At 36.5% G+C, this 20,388-nt stretch overlaps 1 protein-coding gene across 1 annotated transcript; it reads right to left on the bottom strand.

Annotated features, from left to right (window-relative positions):
* Positions 1–14,334: 14,334 nt before the first annotated feature.
* LOC149216266 (F-box/kelch-repeat protein At5g15710-like) lies at positions 14,335–15,501 on the bottom strand. The gene has a single exon (XM_089389886.1). It carries the CDS (start codon positions 15,499–15,501, stop codon positions 14,335–14,337), a length of 1,167 nt encoding a protein of 388 aa, XP_089246012.1.
* Between the last annotated feature and the right edge of the window lie 4,887 nt (positions 15,502–20,388).

Below are 20,388 nucleotides of genomic sequence, written 5' to 3'. Positions count from 1 at the left end.
GTGGAAAGGTTGACTAAGGTAGCACACTTCATTCCAATGAAGATTATGCATTCAACTAGTGATGTGGCACAAGTGTTCATCAGAAATGTGGTCATATTGCATGGTGTTCCAAAGAAGATTGTGTCAGATAGGGATGCATAGTTCAATTCCAATTTTTGGAAGGAGTTGTTTGCAGGGTTAGGTACAGAGTTGGCCTTTAGTACAACTTATCATCCGTAGACAAATGGACATACAAAGAGGGTCATGATGATATTGGAGGACATGTTGAGGATGTACGTGATGCATCAATAGAAGATATGAGAGGACTACCTCTGTTGGTTGGGTTCCCTTACAATAATGGTTATCAGGAATCAATGAGGATGAGTCTGTTTGAGTTACTATATGGGTGAAGTTGTAATTCTCCCATCAACTCTAGTGACTTGGTGGATAGGGTATTGATTGGACCAGACATGTTACCAGTAATGGAAGAGGTAATGCAGGTAAACAAGAAGAATCTAAAGGCAGAACAAGACAAGAAAAAAGGCTATGCAGATCAAAATAACTTGTTTAAGGAGTTTTAGGTTGGGAAATAGGTATAGTTGCGCATCAAGCCAAAAAAGAGTTCCTTGCATATTGGATCGTGTAGTAAGATGGCACCTTGGTTTTGAGGACCTTTCAATGTTCTTGAAAGGATTGGGCCAGTAGCCTATCAACTTGCATTGCATCTGACAATGAAAGTACATGATGTTTTCCATGTGTCATTGCTTAAGAAGTATGTTAAATATGTTGATCATGTGTTTGATTGGTTTGTATTGCAGTTGGAGCCATATGGATAATTCTAGTCGAAACGTCAATGTATATTGCAGAGAACGATGTTCATGCTCTGGAACCAAGCAATTGAGAAGATTAAAGTGCATTGGAAGCACTTTGGGGCCAATGAATCTACATGGGAGATAGCAGATTAGATGCAGTCTATGTATCCCTCTTTATTTGTTAATTGAGAGAATGTCATTGATATATGTTTCCCGAATATGTTTGATGTCATGTTTTGGTATATGTACATATGTATATGGATGTAAATACTGCCATGAGCTATGTTATAAAGCTCCAGTAAGTGCCATGGGTGTCCTGATATTGTGGTTGTCATGTTTTTATTTTGTCATGGTGGTTTGCTTCTCAGCACGTTGACGATGTTCCCCCAAGGGGAAGGCTCTGTAACAACCCTCGTGAAAATTCAAAGTAATTAAATTTGATAAAGGAAAAATAATAAACACAATTATGGGACATTTATTCCAAGATGAATGTTGCGAAAAACATCCTAGTGTTGGTGTTCATTTTGGCTATGATGGCTAAGGAAATTGACAAAGGCAATGGAAAAGGCTTTGGAAAGGACAAATGGCATTTTTGGTGATTTATTTATGAAAATAATGGAAATTAGGAGAAAAGGAAGGTGAATGATGATATGTTGCATGTGAGTAGGAAAATTAACAAAAATAATGGAAAATAAAGAAAACAGTGACCACAATAATAAAAAGGATTCTAAGGACGAGTTCATGGCTTTTGGTATGTTCAAGTTTTGAGTTCTCTCTCTATTTTCTCTCTCTCACAGTCTTGTACACATAAATTTTTCTTGGAGCACCTCAACATTAGATCAAGAAAGGAAAATAAGGCAAAGAGGAAGAAAATATCAAGCAATAAAGAGCAGGATCAAGCAACTACAACAATTTTAATTGCATGTATCGATTTTTCATCCATGGTTATGCATGTGTGTTCTTGGTTCTCTTGCTATCATGGGCATGGGTTTTTCCAGGTGTGACAATGTTTTTCAGCCTAGGCTTTCCATTTTCAGATAGCCATGGCGAGATGGGGTTCTCATGTTTTGGTTGAGCTAGATTATAAAATGGATTTGAAGCTAAGTGAGGTGGACTTCTGAATGAAAGAACAATTGGCCTAGTTATCCCTAAACTAGAATATGGATTATGATTAAAAAACTAGCCTAATGACCTCTAAACCGTATTGTTGGTTGCGGTAAATTTCGGTATTGTGTGCCTGAGTGGGCCTAGGAATCCTCAACTAGTGAATGGTGGGATATATGGTAAAGCCTCGAGGGCGGTGTCTCTATTATGGCCTCATGATCCCTAGATCAGACAGTGGATTGCGGTAAAGCCTAGAGACTAGGAGACAAGAAAATTCCTCATTGTGTAGGTGGAGAAATTTGATGGAATCAATGCTTTTTTATGGCCAAGTGATTGGGTGAGGATTGCAGAAAATCGTAATTCTATTGATGAGGGTGAGGTAGTTCAACCTCGGGAAGCCCTGGTTGGTTCTTTGGTCTAAGTCCCACATTTATGGTAGTCCCATACCAGGTTGGATTTTGCATTCATTAATAAGAGTTCCTTTCCTTGGTATTTTATGAGAAAATGTATTGGTTCATATGTGGCACATATGATTGTTGTATCTTCATTTTTCTGTTGTGTATATGTTGGTTATGAATATGTTTCATGGAAGTGAAAATGTGTTGTTCTCTTCATGTTTTGATTTGTAAATGATTGAGAAATGAATCTATGTCCTAATAGATGATAATGTAGTTAATGTTATAATGCATCAATGCTTCGTAGTGATTCTCAAATAAGTATAAGACCCATATGCCCAGATCTATTGTTTCAACTTGTAGAATGCATATTTGTGACATATTTGATGAAATCGCTTTCATGGCTAGTAGGGGTCCAATCAAGTCTTTGTTCAAGAATTTGTATTGGCATCATTGTCTCTATGTTTTTTTCATTTCTATAAATTCCATGAAGCTTTGGGCAATGACTGGGTCCTAGTTCTAGAATTTAGCCTTAAACCTCGCAGTTGCTAACATAGCACTGGTAGAAAAAGGCTACAATCGCACTCTGGCTAACTCATGGGAGAAACTGGGACCCTCATTTGCTTGGATGGCTTCGCAAGGAAACGACTAGGGCTCTGGTTCCTTGAATTGTTTGATTTTCCTCAAGGGTTGGTCACTTGGAAAGGTGGGGTAACCCCTGGAGGTTCTAGAGGTATTATTACATTAATCTAGTCACTAAACATAGTACACAATCAATGTGTGATACTACTAGAGAAACTCTAGCTATCAAACACATAATTAGGTTCAACCAATACTTCTTTAATTGAAATCAAAATTATGGCATTCTCATAAAATGACAAATTAACAATAATAAAAATTTGCTTGCAATACAATTTTTCATCTCTATTTGTAATGAATGAATCTATAATAACAATGTTAGTGAAGATAAACATATAAACTAAACACAATAACTCCAATTACCAAATCACTCTTAATTAAAAAACACATGAGCCATTGAAAAAGGCCAATGAAAGCAAACAGATGTTAAATATAATATGAAAGTAACTTTTAATAAAGCAATTAATCCATTGCAAATATGGGCAAATAAAAAAAAAAATCATATTAAACTTCTTGATTAAGAGTAAATTATTAATAAACTTTTGTAATAAAAATTAAAAATTTGTAAAAATTTAATTATAATTAATAATTTGATTTAAAAAATAATAATTTATAATAATTTAATATTAAAATTAAAAAAACATAAAAACATAATTTACTTAAAAAACATTAAAAAAATATAAAAAAATTAATTCACTCATTTAAAATCATTCACCTCTTTTATAAAGCCCAAGAGTTTCGTTTTTCTAATATGATTTGTACTTTCATGTTCCAGATTTTTATGGGTAGAAGTATGCATTACAAAATTGTAATTTTAATGATAAAATTTTATGATTAATAAATTTTAATATTCTATATATTTTTATTTTTTTATTAAAATATTATTATTTTTAATTTTATTATAGAAAATTTATATTTATATTTTTGTATTAAAATAATTTTACGTTTAATTTTATTATAAATATCTCATACTCATTTTCATCTTCACATTTGATTAATTAAAATTTATATTTCTAAAAAACAGGCCAAATATTATAAAAGAAATTCTTAAAGATCAGCTCACGGTTCCATTGGTAGATGGTTAGAGGTAGATATGTTTCTAAACGCTGGCTAGAAACCCAACTTTAGCCACTAATAAGGGGTGTAAAGGATGAACACTTCATTATTTATTGCCATAAAAACTCATTAACCCTGAATATAAATTATTTCAACCCTATCAATCACTGTCTTCTCTCACTGCCCTACCCCACTCCTGGTTACATGTCAATATTATCTAGAAACAAAAGGTGTTCGATGCACATGCCTACAAGCATATAAATTGTCTGACAGTGAACTTCACCGAATAGATAGATTTGCTTATTCACCACCCAAAGGCCCTTCGATGCAAATAGATCTATGGAAGGCACAAGTTTTGAGCGCAAACAAAGCATTGGACATACCCAACATGCTAATTCAAGCATCCCTTTGATGGCGTAAGATGCAGGAGCATTGTCATGCAGATCACATTGAACACATCACTATCGAGTACAATCAAGTTGGTTGTTCAATTATGTTCTAGTCCTACCAATGGTAAGAAAAAAAATGTAAACGCATGTTCTCTCCCTTCTCCATAAGAGTTAAGAAATATAAAGTTGAGCATAAAAATACCAGTAATTATTTTTTATTAGGTATTTTTTTTCATTAGGCATTGCTTCAAATACTAAATTTCGTACACATTCATTTTAAAAATGCAAATTTTTGGAGTTGTTTATAATGCGACTTTTCGGAATTCGGCGGAAAAAATTGAGGTTAAATCTTGATTTGTACTATTTAAAATCATTTTGTAACTGCATATTTGGATTCAGCACCCTGAAAAACCCTTGGGACGCTTTGATTGTGCAGAAACTAGCTATCAAACTTGCGATTCCAATAAATTGCTGCCGGATTTTGACAGGAAAAACCCACCGGAAAAGCTTCCAGAAAGTTGCATTATAGACAACTGCCAAATTTTTTGTTTCCCAAATCATAAAAAAAAATGAAACACAATACAAATAAAGATATAATGAAACTGAATTTGCAAAATAGGCCAATCTTGTCTCATTTTTTGGAAGACAAAACCATAGGTTTTTCAGTCCTAGTGAACATAGTATTCATGATCTGTCCTCTAGCAGTAATATTCATACATGGTATGTAAGTTGTAACCTTAAAAGCACATACCGCATTCTGAATATTCTGCAAATACCAGGGCCAATCAATATGCTCGATCGTTGAATGCAAAGAATAAAATCTATGGCTCCTTCCCTTAAGCTTGATCCTAGGCTAGCTGAGAGAAATAAAACAAGTTCTTTGTTTGGAAAACACACAATGCACATGTCTCGGTATTTGTATATGGATAAAAATCCATGGATTCATAGTTAGGAACTTAACCTCAAGTCAACAAGGGGAAAATTTCAAACCAGCAAAGGGAAAGAAATGAATCCATGGTTGAAGAGACTATTGCACAACCTTTTGCCAGATATTAACCCCCAAGGTTCCTACAATCAAAGGGAAAAATATCAGTTAGTATGATAGATTCAAAATCTCTTCCAATTACCCCCGAGAAACCCAAGGGAGCTCGATTAACAAACTTTTCATCAGGGAAAGTACAAATATTACGTGCATCCAGGAACTTCCCAAGAATTAGGTTGGAAATCAAATGATTTGTGAAAGTAATGTACCTTTCTTACCTGGAAAATACAACCGCAAAAAGCCTAGAACGCTAAACCAGTGCTGTGAACAAATTTCAGAGAGCACAACCCTAAACTCTGCGCAACTCTTACCTTGTCTCCCACACTCTCTTCCTTGGTACCACATTGTATTATAATAAAATAAATTAAAATAAACCAATAAATTATGTCTTTTTAAGGAATGGGTCATTAGTCTGCTCTAATGGTGAGTTAACAGGGGTCAATTCTCCTCGTTCCCAGTTTGGCATCTAGTTCTTCACGTGGGGTGTCTCCCACAAAAGGGTCAATTGCCCTATTTCTCAGTTTGGGGTTAATTGCCTTATTTTCTTGTTTGGTGTCTAGTTTGTAGTGTGGGGGTGTTGCCAATAAGGCAGACAATCCTTCCAATAAGGGACAAAAGGAGGGGAGACTTGTTCTCGAAGCCAATCAATTTTAATTGTTGGATTGTCTTTTCTCGTTAATGATGATATCTAATGAAAAGGTGGGTGTTTTTATTGATGGATTGTATCTTCTATTTAATGATGATATCTAATGTAAAAGTGGGTGTTTTTATTGAGGGTGTGTTTTCTTACTTCACTTGCATGTTTATCTTGTTGGAGGAGAAATAAGCAAGCACATAACATTCTAAGGCTCTAGGTGATACTAAAAAGGAAGAGAGAGTTATAGATATTTAAGATAAAGAAAATGGTGAAAAGCTAGTGGTAGATATTTAAGATGAAATATTAATTTTGTTTTAAAAAAATGTCTTAAAATGCCCTTGTGTAGTAATGTATAAAAAAATTATAAAATGAATCACTAGAATAACAAAGTTATAATTTTTTCTCGGCATCTAGTATTGGGAGGCCGTGGTATTGGCCCATGGTATTGTAAAAAAACATGTTTATATATTACGAATATCTATAGTATGGTGAACTTAAATCTTCATGATTAGGAATTTTGTTTCAATTTTTGAAATCTATATATTTATAATTTATATTTATATTTATTTTTAAATTTATAATAATAATTAAAAAACAGAGTTATAATTTAGTTAGTTTTAATGATTCTTTTTAATTTTAACAATGCTAATATAGATTGATTATTATAAACATTTTAAGACCATTTGATTTATATGGGTATGATAGTTTTATATATCAATATAAAATAATACACATCCTTAACCTAGTTCAATTTTGAATAATCATCTAAATATATAAATTTATTTCTAATTTTATCCTAAAATACACCATTTCTTTTTCCATTTATAACAATTTTAACATCACATGTCTTTTTTATTTTTATTTTTTTACCTCATATATATAATACCAATTATATTAAAAATAAATTCATAATATTTCGACTTAAGAAAAATGAAAAAAAAAAGAAGAAAGAAAGAAAAAGAGATTAATGTAGATACCTAATGGAAGAGACAAATAACCCTTATTCTAACCTAATACTTTTATCTGAAAACACAATATTAATTATATGGAATAAAATTTGTAATCATTAATTTTACTTTATCATAAAATATAAAATAAAAATATTATGTATTGATGCGGGAGCATCCAGCCCAAAAAGGAAACTATTGTAAATAATAGACATAGGGTTCATACAGTTGTGGAATTAGTTTAATATTTAGGCTTTTATTAGATATTTTCAAAATAAATAAATAAAACTAGGAGAGCTTTTAGGCATGAAAAGAGTGGATATGGACCATTAAGTGATAAGGAAAGCTTTTCTATTTTAGAACAGGGAAAAAGACGGAATAAAGCTGAAAAGATGTTTTTGCCATATGTATGCATTGCATGTAGAGTCTTAGAGCTTTAGTTGAGTGATTTTAGGATTTTTAGATCATGCTAAGTTTAATAAATTATGGAGCTCAAAGGCATTGAAAAGGGAGTGAGTGTGAGGAGTGAGTGTGAGGAGTGAGCAAGGGTTCTCCTTCGGAGCCTTCGGGCAGTTTGTAAAAGGGCCATAGATTTTCATATCTGGCCGTGAACAAAAAAATCTCTGTGGGAATGTTTGTTTTTATGTATATATGAGTATGCTGAATTCGATTGTATGGACATGTTTGCGTTTAATAAAATTCTGAAATATGGTTTGCACATGGTTGCAGAAATCGTTGAAGTTGCATTTTTTCCAATGCGCAATTGCTGTGAGAAACTGATGTTATATAACATTGAATTTGCATGAAGCGATAATGGTTCTTAATTTTCAATGCGCCATTGTGTGTGTGCTAGTCATCGAAGGCTCCTTTCCTTTAATTCACGTGTTGATTGCTTTCGTTAAGTTGTTGTAGTATATTTGGGACAGTGTAGCTTTATGCAGGTGGGTTTTTCTGAAGATGTGCCGCCGAGAGTTAAATCCTTCGTGTGACAAATATTCATCGGTTGCAGAGTAACCTTCGATCACAGGTTTGAATGCATCTAAGTTTAAAGATTTAACCATTCCGGTTGGGGATCATATCAGTGTCAAAGATTGTGTGATAGGCGAGCCACAACGTAACAAAGTTCCAGAATTTGGGAGCGATTTAATAGAAATTACAACCTGTATGTATCGCCAGACCCGTCATGGGGAGGTCGATCATCGAATAGCGAACCCGTGGAAGTATTAACGACTGCATATGAGAATAAAAACTAAGGAGGAACGAAAGTCATTGTTTGAGCCATCGTGAACAGTGGAACTGGTCACGTATTAGAAGGCAGCATCTAATTGTATCGGTCTGTTAGGAAGCCCATGGTTTGAGCCATCGCCGAGTTATATCTGCGTCGATTGGAGGGAGCAGAGGCATGCATATTCCTTATCAATGGTAAGCCAATGCATATATATACCGATGCTTCATATTTTGTTAGAATAAAGGCGATATATATCCACGAGATTTTGTTTAGAATAAAAGTCCAGCCTATGTAACTGACGCCGATAAGAAAGAGGAAGGGAGAATATGTTGTGGCGTATATAACATGAATGTACATATAGATTGTGTGCGTAAGTTCACAAATTATATGTTTTTTTAAAGGATTTCATGAAGAGCGCCGTATGTTAAACAAGTATGGGTTTTAATGCATTATGTGTTAACCAAGCAGGGTTTTTATAAATCATGAAATTCAACATCAGTGAATGAGTTTTCTGTGCATGGGTGTCAGAGGATCCTGGTATTTGTGGCCTGGGTTGTACCTGCAAACATACACAATTCATTTGTTTTAAAACCACAAGACTTTTTAGTCTTGATTGCTTCCTTCAACATTTTTCTTTTAATATATCTGCATGTGGGAATTTCAAACTCCAACTCTGGCGCAAGAACTCTAAGTCCCTTTTTCAACAAGGCAATCACAATTTGCCTCAATGAAATTATTGTAAATAATAGACATAGGGTTCATACAGTTGTGGAATTAGTTTAATATTTAGGATTTTATTAGATATTTTCAAAATAAATAAATAGAACTAGGAGAGATTTTAGGCATGAAAAGAGTGGATATGGACCATTAAGTGATAAGGAAAGCTTTTCTATTTTAGAACAGGGAAAAAGACGGAATAAAGCTGAAAAGATGCTTTTGCCATATGTATGCATTGCATGTAGAGTCTTAGAGCTTTAGTTGAGTGATTTTAGGATTTTTAGATCATGCTAAGTTTAATAAATTATGGAGCTCAAAGGCATTGAAAAGGGAGTGAGTGTGAGGAGTGAGCAAGGGTTCTCCTTGGGAGCCTTTGGGCAGTTTGTAAAAGGGCCATAGATTTGCATATCTGGCTGTGAACAAAAAAATCTCTGTGGGAATGTTTATTTTTATGTATATATGAGTATGCTGAATTCGATTGTATGGACATGTTTGCGTTTAATAAAATTCTGAAATATGGTTTGCACATGGTTGCAGAAATCGTTGAAGTTGCATTATTTTGCAATGCGCAATTGCTGTGAGAAAATGATGTTATATAACATTGAATTTGCATGAAGTGATAATGGTTCTTAATTTTCAATGCGCCATTGTGTGTGTGCTAGTCATCGAAGGCTCCTTTCCTTTAATTCACGTGTTGATTGCTTTCGTTAAGTTGCTGTAGTATATTTGGGACAGTGTAGCTTTATGCAGGTGGGTTTTTCTGAAGATGTGCCGCCGAGAGTTAAATCCTTCGTGTGACAAATATTCATCGGTTGCAGAGTAACCTTCGATCACAGGTTTGAATGCATCGAAGTTTAAATATTTAACCATTCGGTTGGGGATCTTATCAATGTCAAAGATTGTGTGATAGGCGAACAACAGCGTAACAAAGTTGCGAATTCGGAAGCCGACCATATATAAACTATGACAAAATATCCCGACAGACCTGTCACGCGGATGAAGAGTTCATGCTGGTCAAGTCAACGCGAATAGCTGAATCGTGGAGGCATTAACCAGTGCATATGAGAGTATCAGTTCCGAAACCAGAGGGGAGTATACATGTAATTGTATCGGCCGTTGGTTGGTTGAGCAATTGCGACTATATATACATTGACTGAAATCAACATAGAGGCAGAGATATAGCGACTTGTATATATATATCGGTCCGAAACCCGCATGGCGAGTAGAGTCATACATCTAGCATCGGCCCATAGCATATGAATCGTTGCCCATGGCAAAGCCCAGCTTATAACCGTCGCCGATATCAAGGAAAGGGGAGGACTTGCTGTGGATGTGCGTAAGGGAAGATATATATAAGGTATGCGCATGGTCATTCTCAATATGTTTCTTTTGAGAATTTCTTGAAGAGCATTGTGTGTAAACGAGTATGGTTATCATAGCACCATGTGTTTAATTCCAAACATGGTTTTTATAAGTCATGAGATTACAACAATTTGAAGTAAGCTTCCGAAATTTCAAGTGTACACTCTGGCGTGTGTTGAAGTGCATGGTTGTCGGAGGATCCTGGTAGAAGCGGCCTGGGAGCAGGCTGGGCTGCATCAGGTGGTATCAGAGCTAGAATGCTCAACTGAAGATGTTTGTTTTTTTTTAGAACTGAAGTGGGATGAATGATTTTTAATCTGAAATGCAAACTACACAAGTGAACAGGATTGCGGAAGAGGAAAGAAGACAAGATCATGCAAGGTCTTAAGAGGTGAGATTATTTTTCTAATTTGAAATTTATAAATGAAGTTTATGGTTGCAGAGACGGTGGCAGTGAACCTGGCATTCAGCTGAAGGCTGGATAGGGAGGACAATTGCAGTGAAGAAGAAGAAGAAGGTGAGTTGAAGAGATAGCCTAGAGAGAGCAGAGGAGTGCTCAAGAGGTTCCAGAGGCAGTGAACCAGTACTTACCAAAAGACTGAGTGAGGAGAGCTCGGTGAGGTAAGTTGCAGCAAGAGAGGTTGCTGTTGCAGAGGCTAGTACAACTCATGGTGAATAGAAAACTTACGAGGAAGCAGTCTGCCAGAGGCAGAGAGAGTTTTTCTAGAGGAAGAAGAGGTTCAAAGAAATGCCACAGAGATGAAATGACTGCAGAGGTTCGAAAAAGAGAGATTGCAGAGATAAATGTACAATTGCAGGTACTAGAAAAATGCCTACAAGAGTGGGGAAATCAGAAAGGAAAATGGATCTTTCCACTGAAGGGAAAGAGAGTGATTTGGCGACAGTTGTAGAGGAGGTTGAGGCAAATTGTGATTGCCTTGTTGAAAAAGGGACTTAGAGTTCTTGCGCCAGAGTTGGAGTTTGAAATTCCCACATGCAGATATATTAAAAGAGAAATGTTGAAGGAATCAGTCAAGACTGAAAAGTCTTGTGGTTTTAAAACTAATGAATTGTGTATGTTTACAGGTACAATACAGGAATATGAGCAAATTTTGAAGTTTGTTCAGGAAGAGTTGAATCTGAAGACTGTTCAGATCGATGCTGAGATAACAAGATCACAGGAGGAAATGAAGACAGAGGAGAAGATCATTGATGATTTCTTGAGTTATTGGGCAAATCCAGATCAGATGGATAATGTAAAACCATGTATTTTTGTAGCTGACAATTGTGATGTGATTACAGGTTTTACTGAGGAGGATGTGCAACCTTGTGCGACTGTTACAGTAAAAGAGGAAGCTCGTATGGATGCAGAAGAAGTGGATCTGTCTGTAGCACGGATAAGTGAAGCAACAATTGAGTCTGTTAAAACTAGAAGTTTATGTATGAATGCAGGTGATGATGATATGCTTCAGCAATGCTACAGAGAAATTGCATTATTAGAATATTTGTTGGAGAATCCAGAGTATGACAGGGAGATTGCAGCAGATGAAAGAGTTCAATATAGTGAATGAGAGGAGAAAGACATCATGAAAACATATGGTATGGGAGGAAGACTGGTTGATAGTCTTAAGAGTTCTTTAGAGAATTCTTTGGGCAGAGAGAATCAGCATACTGATGTGTTGATTGGGATGGAACAGCATACCGAGATGCTGACAGAGGGAAGTAAGGCACTGATGCCTTGTGATTTTTGTTTTAACATGTGTTTTGTGAATGCAAGAATTGTCGTCGGTGCTGAGAAACATTTGACTCAGTTGAACAGTCAATTGAAGGGAAAAGAAGTTCTCTGTTCCAGAAGACAAGAGGGGGTGGATGATCGGGTGGCAGTCAGAACAGAGACCAGCATAGAAGCAAGAAATCAGCAGCTTGAAGATTTATTGGACAAGGAAATTGAATTAATCAGAAGAATCATGCTGAAAGTGTCTCAGAAAAAGACATCAGCAAAGAAGAGAAGTAGCACAAGCAGCAAGAGGAAGAAAGCAGAAGATTGCAAGAGCACAACTAGTGGAGCAAAGCAGCATAAAGTGTGGAGACCTGGAGAAGAACAACAAACAAAAGCAGCGACAAATGGAAAGTTACAGTACAAGATATGGGATCCAGGCAAACATAGATCTGAACACATGATTAGGAGATCATGAAAATTTTCTACCTTGGGAGTATGATGCGGGAGCATCCAGCCCAAAAAGGAAATTATTGTAAATAATAGACATAGGGTTCATACAGTTGTGGAATTAGTTTAATATTTAGTCTTTTATTAGATATTTTCAAAATAAATAAATAAAACTAGGAGAGATTTTAGGCATGAAAAGAGTGGATATGGACCATTAAGTGATAAAGAAAGATTTTCTATTTCAGAACAGGGAAAAAGACGGAATAAAGCTGAAAAGATGCTTTTGCCATATGTATGCATTGCATGTAGAGTCTTAGAGCTTTAGTTGAGTGATTTTAGGATTTTTAGATCATGCTAAGTTTAATAAATTATGGAGCTCAAAGGCATTGAAAAGGGAGTGAGTGTGAGGAGTGAGCAAGGGTTCTCCTTGGGAGCCTTCGGGCAGTTTGTAAAAGGGCCATAGATTTGCATATCTGGCCGTGAACAAAAAAATCTCTGTGGGAATGTTTGTTTTTATGTATATATGAGTATGCTGAATTCGATTGTATGGACATGTTTGCGTTTAATAAAATTCTGAAATATGGTTTGCACATGGTTGCAGAAATTGTTGAAGTTGCATTTTTTCCAATGAGCAATTGCTGTGAGAAACTGATGTTATATAACATTGAATTTGCATGAAGCGATAATGGTTCTTAATTTTCAATGCGCCATTGTGTGTGTGCTAGTCATCGAAGGCTCCTTTCCTTTAATTCACGTGTTGATTGATTTCGTTAAGTTGCTGTAGTATATTTGGGGCAGTGTAGCTTTATGCAGGTGGGTTTTTCTGAAGATGTGCTGCCAAGAGTTAAATCCTTCGTGTGACAAATATTCATCGGTTGCAAAGTAACCTTCGATCACAGGTTTGAATGCATCGAAGTTTAAAGATTTAACCATTCCGGTTGGGGATCATATCAACGTCAAAGATTGTGTGATAGGCGAACAACAGCGTAACAAAGTTCCGAATTCGGAAGCCGACCATATATAAACTGTGACAAAATATCCCGACAGACCTGTCATGCGGATGAAGAGTTCATGCTGGTCAAGTCAACGCGAATAGCTGAATCGTGGAGGCATTAACCAGTGCATATGAGAGTATCAGTTCCGGAACCAGAGGGGAGTATACGTGTAATTGTATCGGCCGTTGGTTGGTTGAGCAATTGCGACTATATATACATTGGCTGAAATCAACATAGAGGCAGAGATATAGCGACTTGTATATATATATCGGTCCGAAACCCGCATGGCGAGTAGAGTCATACATCTAGCATTGGCCCATAGCATATGAATCGTTGCCCATGGCAAAGCCCAGCTTATAACCGTCGCCGATATCAAGGAAAGGGGAGGACTTGCTGTGGATGTGCGTAAGGGAAGATATATATAAGGTATGCGCATGGTCATTCTCAATATGTTTCTTTTGAGAATTTCTTGAAGAGCATTGTGTGTAAATGAGTATGGTTATCATAGCACCGTGTGTTTAATTCCAAACATGGTTTTTATAAGTCATGAGATTACAACAATTTGAAGTAAGCTTCCGAAATTTTAAGTGTACACTCGTGTTGAAGTGCATGTTTTGTGTGCATGGTTGTTGGAGGATCCTGGTAGAAGCGGCCTGGGAGCAGGATGGGCTGCATCATATATACTTATAAAGAATAAAGCTAATTTAACTATAAAACACTTAATAAAATGATAAATATCTTTTAGTACATACAAATTTTATTGAATCAAAAGAATAGATAAAACTGGAAATTTATAAGTTTAAAATGTTTAAAGCAATAGCGGCAAGGAAAAGACTACTGGTTCACCAGGAGATGGCTGGCTGATCTATTGGACATCCTTATCTGGTCTAGGTTCAAAGACAAAGCAACCTGGAGTGCCGTTCCAGTTTCCCAGTAAGGGAGGCATTGGACATCCGTAAAGCCGTGTCGATGTAAATTGGCTTAAATTATTAACCAGCACCTCATTAGTACGCCTATCTATGATGAAAACCAAATCTCTCATTCCTTCAAAATCAAGCATAAAATTTCCAAAATGAAAGACGCCGTCCCTTTCGTCTGGATGCAAAATAGTTAAAGGGATCCTTGCAATCTCTGTAAACTGATCTATTGATTGTGAATTCTTCAACTCCGATATAATAATTTCATCTGAACCAGATATGCATGAACCTAGAAGCACTCTTGACTCACAAGTGAAGACGACGGTGTAATTGTCCACATCCTGAAATGGTAACGGCGTGAACACTGACGTCCCGTTTTGGATGCTGAAAGCCACGATGCCCGGTTTTGAAGAATTTTTATCCTTACCATTTACATACAGGAAATCCCTCGAAGCAACGATCCGCCTCATGCTCACCGGCTTAAAATTCTGTGGCAGGCGTCCCGCTGTAATCCACGACTTCAAACTCGAATCATAAATTTCTACTCTATTCTCTGCCTGTCTACTGGACAATTCCATCGCTATAACTTTATATGTCTCTTCGTTGTGTCCGTGGCTCTTATCTGCGATCATGGTCACGCCCCAAATAGCACCACCCTCTATCCTGGGAAGTACTATCCACTTTCCTGTAAGAGGATTGCAGACAATATGCCTCCATACATATCTACTATTCAAAGATATGCAAGTTATCAAGAAAAGGCCTGCTGCAGATGCCTGCACCGAAAATATGGCAAAGTCATGTCGATTCTTTAAGATATCGAGTGACAGTCGCTTCCACGTCTTTGTGAAGAAGCAGTATGCCATATAATTCAGCGACTCCGGATGCCAGTCAAGGAACAGAAGAAGCCATGGTTTTTTGTTGGGAGGTGCGACAAGCCAATCATCAGTTATGAATTGTGTGGATGAAATGAGGGCATTCCATTGCTTACACACAACGCAATATCTACATAACCTTTCCGCAGGCAACCATGCCAATACTTTCTGCTTCAGATTCTTGGGCAATTCATACCACCACTCTGAGCCTTCGTGCAGACGTTCCCTTGTTGGGATTTCCATTCTTATGGAACTAATCTTTGTGGAAGATTATAAGGATTTCAGCTTCAATCGAAGCAAACTCGAGAATAAGAAGTCTGCAAACAGAGAGAGACAGGGGGGCGAATGATATCACAAGCTATAGCTGATGGTTTATGTGTGATAAAATAACAAATCTATGGCTTCTTTATAAGTTTCAGTGGTTAGAATTTGAAGGGACTGTGTCCAGAATATGATTCACTTACCTGATTTGATGCGATGATATAACGATTCGATGGCTTCCTTATAAGTTTATGTGGTTAGAATTGCAAGGGACAGAATATTTTGAACTCAAAACATCTATTTAGAATTGAATTTATGAATCATATTCCACTCATTCTCTTCGGATTTTATGGCTCTTCCTTTATAATTATAAGATAACCAAAATTTCATTGTTGCAAAAATATTTCTCATTCTTAAGATATTACACAATTATATAAGAGTGAAACTTTCATTCTTGAGCACCAGACATTTCGCGTTTGCAAAAATGTATTTATTACTATTTCTTATTTTTAAGGTATTACACCATTCTTGAGCGGCCTTTTTTGAATTATAACTTAATATAATTAAGGTAACTCTGATTAATTAAGAATAATGGGGTTATTAGTTTGGTTAAATGTTGGGATAAAAATGAGATTCTGATAAAATTTAAATTTTACTATACAATAATTAACTAGTAAATTTTTTGGTAGGACTACATCATTATCATGTCCAATTTCACACCAGTTCATGGATAGCAGAGGATTTGAATCCAAGACTTCGAGTTGGCTGAGAGCTACCCAATTTAACTTAAAGCCTCTCACTTTTATCAACCTAGAATAATAAGTTAGTATTGAATTAAGAGAGTAATAAATTATTTTATCAACCTAGATCAATCTTAATTTTTGATCTACCAAGGGTTTACAGGGATCAAATCTCTTTAAATCCCGAGTTAAGATGGATTTAGGTTGGTTTTAATTTTATGAATTTTTAAAATCTTGGTAATGTAGATTATGACGTAAGTGTTTTGACGCCTATCAACATTTACTAGTAACTTTTGTATTGAGTTTGAAATTTATTATTGAAAATCATCAAAGTAGCATTCTCTCCTTTTTAGATGTTCTTGTGATCAAATTTTTTTTTCTCGGCAATACTAACTACTTTGTATTAATATGTACAGGTAAACTTTTACATCAAACAGACTAGCTGCCCAGGGCCAACTGTGGCTCCTTGGGTGGCGATATCAAACTTATATTTTTTTCCTCGCAGGGCACTAGTTCCAAATAGCTTGAAAAACATGACTCTGAGATTTTCCAGAATGACTTCAAAACAGCCCACGCAGGGGCATTCCAAAAAGACGCATAGCCCAAACAAACTATAGAGACCGATAACATTACCGAGAACCGACAAGAAATAGGCAAAGACATAAAGCTTAGACCAGACATTAGACTCCGGACCCAGTGCAACTGTGGAAGCCGCGAGCCAGACTTAAGGACATAAAGGAAATAGACTATGATGTAGAATGAAAACTTGAAATTAGCCAGCACCCTGACCCCAGCCTGAGAGAAGGAAGCAAAAACGAAGGAGTGCCGCTGGGAACTACTCCTCTGGTTCTTCTTCCACGAATCTGCTCCAACCTTGTCCCTCTGGAACCCCTTCACACCTAGCCATGGGATTCTGCGCGGGAGCTGGCAGCTCGGATTCTTGAAGTTGGGAGGGGGGTTGAGGCAACTCTCTTCCTGAATTGCTCGCTGCATTGGAGGGCTCCCCCATTGGGCGCTTTCCCCTCTCGCTTGCTGAACTATCCTCCGCAGGAACCAATGACGAACTTTCTTCATTTTCCTCAGGGATTTTGGTAAAAAGCACAAAGATGTGGGCATTAACACCTGCATTGTCTTTGGAGCTACCCAGCGTAAAGGTGACTGAGCCAAATGCTGGGAGTATGGTCTCACCCTCAATAGAGCTGCCTACTTCCAGAAATTGACCAGCTGAGAGTGGGGTGACTCCCGCCCTTCGATAACAGTAGCAACAGCAGCAATGATGATGAACGTCAGCTGCAGGAGGACGAGAGGATTCTCCACGTCCTGGGCCTCTTCTGCTAGGCATCCTCTCACGCGGCCGCACCATGGTATCCTCCAATTCCTTTTCCTGAACCAGAGCAGTGGAGGGCCCACAGTGGCTATGGTCCCTTCCCGTAGCTTGCTCACCCAATCTTTCAATAACTAGATCGTGGTATTGGCACTCAGAATTCTGAGAATTCTTCCTGTCGCTCTGAGCTCTCTTACCCACCGATTCAGCATATTTAAGCTCCTGATCATTCCCTCTGAAATGACCTTCATTAAATGCGTCTTGCAGGATTGCCATCACCTCCCGCAGCTCCATTAAGATCGCCCTTATGCCTCTCGCGTCTTGAAGGATCGGCGGCTTGAGGCAATAAAGGCTCATGTTCATCACGTGTCAGCCCATGCCAGGCATGTGGCCTCCCGTGGACAGGCTCGATGACACCCGCATCCGGGGGTTCTTGTGATCAATTTGATTGTACTCTAATCTACCAAATTTAGAATGAAATTAACATCTAATTCAAATTTAGTCATGATCGACACTAAAATCACCTTTTAAGAATTTTGGTTCTCGTTTTGAGATGTTCTAGTCAATTTGATAGTGTTCTCATCTACCAAATTTATAATGAAAATAATATTTCATTTAAATTTAGTCGAGAGTAAACTCTTACCTTTTAGGATTTTTTATTTTTCTTTTTAGATGTTCTCGTCCACCAAATTTATAATTAAAATAATATTTCATTCAAATTTAGTCATGATCTAGACTAAACTCTCAACTTTTAGGAGTTTTGCTACATAATTACCTTTTCTGTTAAATGAATAAAGTGTTTGATCTACTCATCATGGTAACTCTCTCATCCTTCCTCGTGTTTTCATTTCTCCACCTTTATCTCTATGGCTCTATCTCGAAAGCTCACCAGATTGAATTTAAAAATAAAAAACATAGATATAAAAAAATATTTTTTAAATGTACTAAACCTTCCAACATTAGTGTCATTTATAGGACCATTAACATGAAACTTCTTTTATTACTTAGAACATAAAGGATTACATCAGAACACAAAGGATTACATCTACAAATCCAGGATATCTATCTGAAACCACCCAAACCCTCTAAAGAAACTCTCTAAAATCTCCAAAAAAACTCCTCCTAACTCTCTAAAAAACTCCTAGTAACATTAATAGGACCTATATCATCAGCTAAATATGTTCTATAGTAGACCAACATTGAATGTAAGACAGACATGACTTCAGCTTCTTTATAGTTATCTATGTTCCAGGAATATGTAGAGTTAGCTGACCAATCCTTGTGATATTCTGATTTCATCAGATCTCTGCGATCAGGAGCAGGATCACAGGTGCTTCGCCATTTAGATCTTGAGGAAGTGGTATTTCCCTGAGTATCCTTAGTATCTACAATACCAAACTGTTCTTTATGTTGAGGGGAAGAATTATTTATACAGGCTTCAAGATCATCTAACTCAGGAGTGTAATCAATCTTGTGAATGCCAGTATCAATCTCATCATGTGCTTCTGATGTTTCAGCATCACCTTTTCCATATAGGAAATCTGAAAGACTTCCTCTAGTAGTTTCTTCTGTTTCTTTTTGAGATTTTCCAAAGAATCTAGGATTTGCAAAAGGTGAATACTGAAAAGTTGAACTTGCTGGGGAAATGTTTATTGAACTGCGTGCCTTGATTAGACTCTCAACTGAAGATGTGGTAGAATATGGGACTGGTGTCTTTGGATTTGAAAATAGAGTGGAAGATTTATAAGCCTCCGAACTAGGCTTCTTTTTTAGAGAGTCCACTCCTGTAGAAACAAGACAAACTTTTTCTTTGATGACGTCAAGGCTATTGTTAACCTTAACAATTTCTTTTTCATGAGCAATAGTTGCTTCATGGATTTTATTTTTTGTTTGCAAAGAAAGCTTATCAAGACTTTGTGCAATAGTCTGATCATTTTCTGTCAATTTTTTAATGCTTTCATTCAAACAAATAGTATTGTAGTCTTGTTTTTGTAAGACCCTTCCACACATTAATTTCATTTCTGAGCATGCAGCATCAACCGAGGTAAATTCTTTTCTCAAAATTTTTTCTAAACTGGATAATGCTAGATTTGTCCAGTTGGTGGTTTCTATTGATCCCTTGGTAGACAAAGAAGGATCATCGAGATGGGAAGGAAGCAATTTGTACAATTTCCCATCCCATTGCCTAATTACAAAGTTTTTCCAAGGGGGAAACTCTGTTTCTGTTTCAAGTACTGAGCCATCTAAGAGTTCCCATTTATGCTTACTAGGACTGTCGGTCCTAATCATATTTACATTAAATTGTAAGCAAATGTCTTTGACCAATCTTTCTCCTTTTATTGTTACTGCTACCAAAGATTTTGGAATGTTTGGTTTAGATAGCATAGCATTTATCTTGGGAGGGAAAATTGGAGTTTTTAGAGGAGAAGGAATAAAAACATGGTTTTCCTCTAACTTTTCTGTTATAAACTTCTCTGATTCTAGAATTTTCTTCTGCTTTACTTCATTTCTAAACTATTTAATCATAGAGTCTTCCACTTGGTTTATGGAAGGATAATACCATTCATAGAATGATATCCATTGATTCTAAGCATGCATCCATGTTTTCCAAGTAGCATCATTTTGCAGATTGAATTCTTTTTTGTCCTGCTTTTATAAGAGTTGTAACTCTTACATGTACATGTGTTCTTTTTCATGAGTATAGATGTCCCAGTTGAACATCGTTTTCTTCCAACTATCTTCTGGATCATAAGGTCCAATTCCTTTGAATATTTTTAGAAAGGCAATGATTTCTGAATCTGAAGG

The sequence above is a fragment of the Pinus tabuliformis genome, chromosome 1_1, assembly GCF_031772625.1.
Source record: "Pinus tabuliformis cultivar Carrire ecotype Pingquan chromosome 1_1, CPIR1, whole genome shotgun sequence".
Lineage (NCBI taxonomy): Eukaryota > Viridiplantae > Streptophyta > Pinopsida > Pinales > Pinaceae > Pinus > Pinus tabuliformis.
This window is presented reverse-complemented; position numbering and strand designations above follow the sequence as displayed.

Coding starts and splice junctions, on each gene's coding strand:
- LOC149216266 (XM_089389886.1), bottom strand. CDS start 15,501: ATGGAAATCCCAACAAGGGAACGTCTGCACGAAGGCTCAGAGTGGTGG.